The sequence below is a fragment of the Asparagus officinalis genome, chromosome 2 (genome assembly GCF_001876935.1).
Source record: "Asparagus officinalis chromosome 2, Aspof.V1, whole genome shotgun sequence".
Classification (NCBI taxonomy): domain Eukaryota; kingdom Viridiplantae; phylum Streptophyta; class Magnoliopsida; order Asparagales; family Asparagaceae; genus Asparagus; species Asparagus officinalis.
Genome location: NC_033795.1, coordinates 6006204 through 6014162, shown reverse-complemented (window position 1 = coordinate 6014162; position 7959 = coordinate 6006204). Strand labels below are relative to the sequence as shown.

The following is a 7959-nucleotide window of genomic DNA, read 5'->3' as shown; positions in this document are numbered from 1 at the left end:
CAAGAGGAGGCTTTAATGCTAGGACCTAGCACGTTAAGTCTGAGAAATGCCAACAATGGGCAAATGGAAACGTTGGTGGATCCACTGTCGTTTAATTTGATCAGCGGATGGTTTGGTGAGGAAAAATTAACCTATCAGAGGATTGGATCTCATCTCACAAAAACGACTCATAAGAGTTAGAGAATGAGAAGAGACATTCCGGCCTTCTGAGTTCGAACGTGAATTTCTTATTCACCAATTCCACAATGATTGGGTTATCCCTAAGAATACCCATGTGGTATTCTTTCGGGAACTTCCCGATGCATTGGATAATCCACCCCCAGTTTCTCTCTTGGAACTGGGTTTGACTTGGTTGTCCGACCGGGTTATCCTTAAGAATATTAGCGTAATATCCTCCAGGAACTTCCCGTCAATGGTAGGAAAAGCAGTTTATACTTGTATACTCTTCGGAGTATTGAGAAGCAGTTTATACTCGTATACTTTTTGGAGTGTTGAGAAGCAGTTTATACTCGTATACTCTTCGGAGTGTTGAGAAGCAGTTTATACTCGTATACTCTTCGGAGTGTTGAGAAGCAGTTTATACTCGTATACTCTTCGGAGGATTGAGAAGCAGTTTATACTCGTATACTCTTCGGAGTGTTGAGAAGCAGTTTATACTCGTATACTCTGTCGGAGTCTTGCCGTTCTCAAATGGCTTACCCTAGCGTTATAACGCCGGCTTCAATCAGGATTTGGATGCTGTTCTTTAAAGTAAAGCACGCCTTGGTGGGATGAAGGATCCTCCTGTGATATGCGCAGTACTTCGGATCCGCAGTATTGTCAGCTTCCTCCTGATTGACGATAGGTGGTAGCTTGATCTTGTTGTTTTCAAGGAGGGATTCGAAGATGACTGGAATGTCTTCGTCCTTGAAGGAATACTCTTTTTGGAGTTTTGGTTCCGAAGTCTTTTGCTGCCTTCGGGATTGCTGTTGTGACCTTGATTGTTGAGGCGTCTTTTGTTGCCGCTGTTGTGGTTGCGCTTGCACCTCGAATGTTTGATTCGCGTCCACAGCATTCGCATGTGCTTTTCCCTTACCCTTAGGGACAAAGTTCTGTTGCGGAGCGTTATTTGCTATTTGGCCCCTTTCTGCCTTCTTCCTCTTAAGGAAGGTCTTTGGTGGCGCCATTCCCATAGCTTCGAGGATGTCCAATGAAAGATTGTTATGACAGGTCTCGAGGATGAAATCTTCGCTGACCGGATCCCTGCAATTCATTGCTTTATTTCGGAACCTCTTCACGAAATTTTTGACCGTTTCACCATTCTTCTGTTTCTCATCAAATAGTGTGCCGATTGAAATCTCGGTATCGTCGTCGAAGAAGTTTGTCAGAAACATGTCCTCCATGTCATCCCAACTGCTAATACTCCCTGGCTTGAGGCGACGATACCAATCGAAGGCTGCTCCGCGAAGAGTGCCGACGAATGACCGTATCATTAAGGGTTCATTCCCGGAGATTATTCCTAAGTGAGACTTAAAATATATTAAGTGTTGGGTAGGGGAACCCTTTCCATCAAACGGCGTAAAGTTGATTAAATTGAACTTTGCCGGATATGGAATTGATTCCCACTCCCTTGGGTATGGACATGGTATGCCGGACCTCTTCACTTCTTGAGCATTCATCAACGCGTTGATTTTGCTCTCCAAGTCCTTCATCTTCTTATCTTCACTCGTATCTGTCTTCGAGTGGCTTCGGGGAGAGGTAACGTGGTCCTCTTTTGCATTATCATCCACGGGACCGCTTCCATTGTCGTTGTTGACAGGAGGGATATTTATGTTGACATTATCCTCTTCCCGTTCATTCTCCTCTTGATTCGGATTATTGCGACGACTGGGTTCTCCTTGGTGAGTTGTCAGTGCCGCGATTTGCTGGTCATGCATCTCTCTCATCTGCTGCATGGCCATCTCCATCTCGAACTTGAAACTTTCCTTCTACTTAGTCAGGGCATCTTCAAGCATCTTGGTTACTTGCTCGGCGCTGATCATGAATGACTCGTAGGGTTGTTGTCCCGCACTAGACGCCGTGTCATCGGATGCTATAGCCGAGTAGGAGTCTGAATCAGCATCTGACGCCTCCTCTTCCGAAGAAAGTCCCTTTTGCATCATTTGGTAGTTCTTCCGCCTATTGATCCCTGACCGCAATCGAGTCATGCGCTGGGATGCTTCGGCAAGTTGATCTGAGCTAGAGGGTCGTGTCGATTTGCCTCTGCCGGTCATATTAACAGACACTTCTAGGAATTCATCCTCTTGGCGAACGAACTTCTTCCCACGGAGACTCTCTTTGGGGTTTTAGAACAGCAGCATTCTGACAACACCGCCCTGATGATGTTGGCACACGGACAGTGAGGTTCCGTGTCTTGAGCATCTCTCTTTCGAGACTTACTCGCACCCCCAGCTCTATAGTACAACTCATCAGTTTGATAACTGGAGCAACCCATAGAATGTTGGCATGACTTCCCAGGTATAACACAATCATCATCAGACGAATGTGTTTCCCTCCGGGGATATGACGCTTTGTTAGCGTTTTCAAAAGTCGCTCGTTCAAGTCTACGCTTTTGCGAGCGTAAAAACTTAACGGGCTCCTGAACTTCGACACGCAACCCAATGCGGTCAGTAACATGGGCTTTCCCTTTGTTATCTTTTTTGGAGGGATTAACATGACCCCCAGTCTGGTTCGTCATTTGGGGACCTTTCAACGGACCCAATCGCTCCTTGACAGGTGCTTTACCTCGGTTCTCCGGTAAGGGACCGAGGCGACCTTTCAAAGGAACCCTGGATCCTGAAGGATCCATGTTCTTACCTGACTCCGCCGGAGGTGCGGGGGCAAGGGGGACAGGATCTGATGAAGGTTGGACGGCAATTCCGTCCACTCTCGTCTTAGACGCCGGCTTTGTCTTTAGCACCCACACCTGCTTGTGTTTTGACGGATGCTTGACCGTCTCCTCTTTCTGCATCTCTTCCGCTTTCTGCAGAAGGACTCGGGCATGCGCAAGCAATGCGCGACGCTTCTTGATTCTCTCTTCGAGGGTTGAGCGAGTCCTCGTGACACGAACCCATTCGTTCGTTTCTGCCTTGGAGGAGGAGTTGGTTATGCGCCGTTGTTGCTCTTGGCGCTGTCTGGACTTTAGATCTTCATTGTAGCGGATCCCGTCCATCGATTCTGCAGCTTTGGCCAGTTGTCGTGCAAGGCCTTGGAGCCGTCTTTGGCGCGCCCTCTTCGACGGAGCCGGAGCAACTTCAGCAGTCGCCTTTGTGGCGGGAGGGAGATCTGGATCTGCAGCCTCGACCTCTTTGGATGCTGCCGGGATGTCACGGGGCACGGGTGCAGCAGCGGCGATGGGATCTTGGATCTTTGAGCCGAAGGTCCCGCGAACATTTCTGGAAGAGGATGCCTTCATGCGCCTGTTCGGAGAGGCGGATCTGGAGGAGGAGGAAGAGAGGTACTCTTCAAACTTCTGTTGATCGAACTCGTATTCGATCTCTTCGTTCACCCGGATCTTGAATGCCGGTTGCGTCACGACATCCTCGGCAGCGAGGCTGTTGGCTCCCACTGTGGTCGCCAGCTTGTTTTCGAGGAAAGTTGCCTTCATCATTGATTTCATTAAACTTTAGTCGTTACAAATGAATTCAAATAACGAAAATAAAAAAATTACAACTTTCTTGAAAATAAACACAAGATCCGTTCGTCGTTTCTTGCTTGCGTGGGTCTTTGGCCTGTGACAGGGACGTCGATATCCGTGGACTGCCTGGCAATCAGATCTGATCCAACAAAATTGGGCAGAGCTTCGTCGATCCGCGAGGAGATCTAGAAGCTTGAAGCGCCTATCTCGGCTAAAACGAGATATTTGCTCTTCTTAGGATTACTGGCGAAGGGTAATGCTAAGGAACGGACACGGGTGATAAAGACCTCTCTTGCGTTGAAGCGCTCGACCACTCTTCACTGCAGCAGGGCTTCGCCAACTCTCCAAAAATCCAGATTTTCAAAAAGTGAGGCCTAAGGCTCCTATTTATAGGCAAGAGGGGGTACAGGGCGTCGGGACACCCCTGGGGTGTTTCGACTTTCCCGAGACTCCCCAATCCAGATCCTCCAAAAGTGAGGCCTAAGGTTCCTATTTATAGGCATGAGGGCACATAGGGCGTTGGGACACCCCTGGGGTGTTTCGACTTTCCCGAGACACCCCGGGTGTCCCAGTTCAGCCTGAGACGCTCCGTTGCGTATGTTTGATTGTTTCCGCCGTAAATTCTTCGTCCGAACTCGGATTTGAGTGATTCCAAGTGCGTTGGAAGCTTGACGAAGAGTTCCATCCGTTCCGATGGTTGGATTATCTATAGAGTGACCGAGATATGAAGGGCATTGTTCTTTTTGTGAACCTCGCCGGGTTCCCGATTGGCCCGTGCCTTCGTTATTCCGAAGTTCTATCAGCTCACGTAGTTCGTCGATTCACTTCAATCGTTCATCGACGTCAATCGAACTCCTGTGGATCGGATAGTGACGTTCATCGTTGCTCTCTAATACTGAACTGTTCGTGGAGACCTATAGGCAATTTTCGATGCCTACAGTGACCCACACTTAAGAAAAGTGTTTTCACAACTTTTTGGGATAAAAAACAAAGAAATGAAATGTTAATGAGATGAGGTGAATTGTTATAATATTTTATTGGATGATATGAGTGATTTGAAATGATGAGAAGATATGAGTTGAGTGATGTTTGGATGAAAATAATATTTTATTAGATGTGATGGATGAGTGGTTAGATGAAAATAATATTTTATTAGATGATGTGGATGAGTCGTTGGATGAAAATAATATTTTATTGGATGTTGTAGGTGAGTTTTAGGGATGAAAATGGAGGAAATAGTACTTTTTGAGATTTTCGTCTTTTCCATTTCCATTTCTTGGTTTTTAGGAAATAACCGAACAGACCCTAAAGAAACACAAAAGCCATTTGCTAATGTGTATGTTAAGCACTAACCCAGTTATGACTAGTCAATTCAACGGAGAAAAAAAAAGACTTAATTGATGTGACTCACAGAATTCGAGTAACTAAAGCTTCAAATATGTGTGAAACTAATATCAAACTATGTATGATTTAATTGACCCATACCTGAAAAATCATTTTAAAGCTTTGAGGGTACGTAGGTATATGAAAATGAATGCCATTTCTTTGTAATATTTCACGTATTAAAGTTATTGAGTCGTTACCACGATACATATATGCTTTTGCACAAGATCTATTATACAATTTATTGATGACATAGATTAATATTAAACTTCAAACACCTTTTTATTCCAAATCAAAGTTTCAAACTTGCCTTCATGCATGCATTCTTCCAAACAAGCATATATGCATGATATAGACCATATATTGCCATAGCTTTATTTGTGACATATATATTAGACACAAAGTGTCGAACTTATTCAAATACATCACCATCTCCTACTTAGTTCAAGGGAGGGAAGTCATAAACCGGCTTCAAATCAGTACGGAACATCCCAAAGTTCTTCCACAATCCCTCCCTCATATCCTCATTAAACATCGCATACACATAAGTCTCAATTTGCCCACCCGGCCTCAACGTAGTCCCATTCTTCGACAAAACATGCTTCGACAAATCCCAAACATACTTCTTCGCATGCCGAACGCTAGCAATCTCCTCATCTCCAGCCGAAGGCCAGCCAGTCTCCCCGACAGCGATCTTAACCTTCTCTCCTCCCTCGATCTTTTGTATAGCCGAGTAAAAAACATCGATGATCGAGAAGAATATGTTCATTGGATCGGTGGAATCAAAGTTGTTGTTAACGTTAGGGTTCTCATGTTTGTTTGAGAGGTAGTAAATGTGAGGGTAGTTTACTATGAAGAGAGGGGAGTTGTGAGATGAGAGGAAATTGATTATTGGTTGCATGTAAATGCCTGATTTTGGAGTGGATTTGAATGAGCCTTGGGTTGCAGAGATGCTGTAGTCGTTGTTGAGCACGCTTGGGTTCACTTCGGTTGTGATCTTGATTTTGTGTTGGAGACCGTGGTTTGTTACTGTGGTGTGCAAGTTGGTCATTGCTTGTAGCACATCCTACAAGTCACCGAAATCCTTGTTAGCAGAAGTTGAAGAAATTAGAAATTTTTATAGAATTATAAAATTAGACATAGACTAGCAATTTGTAACTTATTACCCCTCTAATTTGACTTTTCCACTTGCTAATTTCGCCCAAGGGTTAATATCTATCAAAATTTCACGCAATGTAGAAGTGTCTATTTAAGAATTCCATAAAGCGAGGATGTATTTGTCTTGAATCAAACTATTAGAACAATAAGTTTCAAGACGCGATGTGCGATTAACAAAGAAAAATATACTACATTGTTGTAAGAGTTTAATTATAATTGATTTTCCGACGTAAATTTTCGTCATACATAAATTTCATAGTGTACCTAAAATTTTCGACTCGATTAGTCTTGCTATGAAAATAATAAACAAATAAATTATTCGGATTTTTTTAAATTAGTTAATTAGGTAAATGTTTAAACTGTTTAGTTGTTCATATCTAAATTAAATGGCAATTTTTGTCATTGAAAACATTTCTATACCGACAGCTAGCTAACATCGACACTCTCTACATACATAGAATAATTATTTTCCTCCTTATAAATTAATAAAGATTGTAGAAAAATGAAACTATTCACCTCTGCCGAGTTCTCGTTGATCACGCCGTCATGCCCAACGACAATGTTACGGAACCGCACACGGCCAACGTACGGTTGGATGTTGCTACCGAACCATGACTCAGCCGCTTTAAGATCCGCAGCGACGCCGTGGACCTCGTGATTCGGGATCCCCACGGTGAGCTGAACGTTGGATCCGCTGAGGGCTCGAAAGATCTTGTGATCGGGCGCGTAGATCCTCATCCGTCCGATCTTGTAGATATCGCACAAACGGACGGTTTGCTCAGGTGGTGGGAGGTTGTCGCCCAAGCGACCGTAGCACACTCCAAGATTTTTGGCATCTGCGTTAATATTGTAATCGCTCTTATATATTATAATAGCACATGTGCAATTATTATACTCGAAAATGTACATTTTTCAATTGCTTGGATGGTTGTTAATTATCTTGATCCGCTGAACTTTTGAAAAATCTATAAACGAATCTTCATACTGGTCTAAAAAGTCATAAACTTTTCGATCCATATCCTAGAATCTTTCCCATATTAGACCCTAAATTCTATCCGATTTTTATATTAGGCCCCTAAATGATCCAATTTGTAATTCACCTCACCGGATCCGCAAAGTTGTTCTAACATCCTAATTTTTGTAATTCACATCCTCAAATTAAATATTTTGCCAAGGGAGACGGTACGAAACATAGCCTTTAAAGCCCAACAATATTAATTGACAAAAGAGGCTTCAAGAATGTCTGGCCCAGCCCATCTTCTCCATTTACATACCTGTTCCATTGAGTTGGGAGTTGAGCAAGGCAGCCCAGGCGAACAAATAGAGAACGTAAAGCAGGCCCATCTGCGCAACAATGTTGACAGTGATCAAAGGCCTAATTAGGAGAAAAAAATTGAAGGAAAATAAGCGAAAATAAAACCTCTAAGAAGCTTGCCGATGACAAATAGGAAGAAGCAAAAATGAGCATGCAAAGCTCATACGAGAGCTGCCAGTTATATACAACAACAGTTGTTTGCCTACAGGGAACGATCTCTTTCGCCACCCTGGTTCATGCCGTTGACATGGCGTGGCCCTTGGAAGTTTCCAACAGCTTTTTGTTGAGAGAGAAACTAAAGCTCGTTTCTTGAGCAAAGCAACTGATTCCGATTGAAGAGATGTAGATGACTCGCTCAAAGTTTTCCAGTCATTCACAAATTGTGTTGAGTAACAAACTAGTGTAATCCGAAAGTTATCCGCGAATTCTAGTTTCACAAATCTTTGAG

At 43.7% G+C, this 7959-nt stretch overlaps 1 protein-coding gene across 1 annotated transcript; it reads right to left on the bottom strand.

Annotated features, from left to right (window-relative positions):
• On the bottom strand, positions 5299–7668 carry LOC109830050 (glucan endo-1,3-beta-glucosidase, acidic-like). The gene is made up of 4 exons (XM_020397205.1): positions 7617–7668; positions 7471–7540; positions 6713–7032; positions 5299–6104 (listed from the first exon to the last, which is right to left on the bottom strand). The coding sequence occupies exons 1-4, from the start codon at positions 7662–7664 to the stop codon at positions 5478–5480; spliced, it is 1065 nt and encodes a 354-aa protein (XP_020252794.1). The 5' UTR covers positions 7665–7668; the 3' UTR covers positions 5299–5477.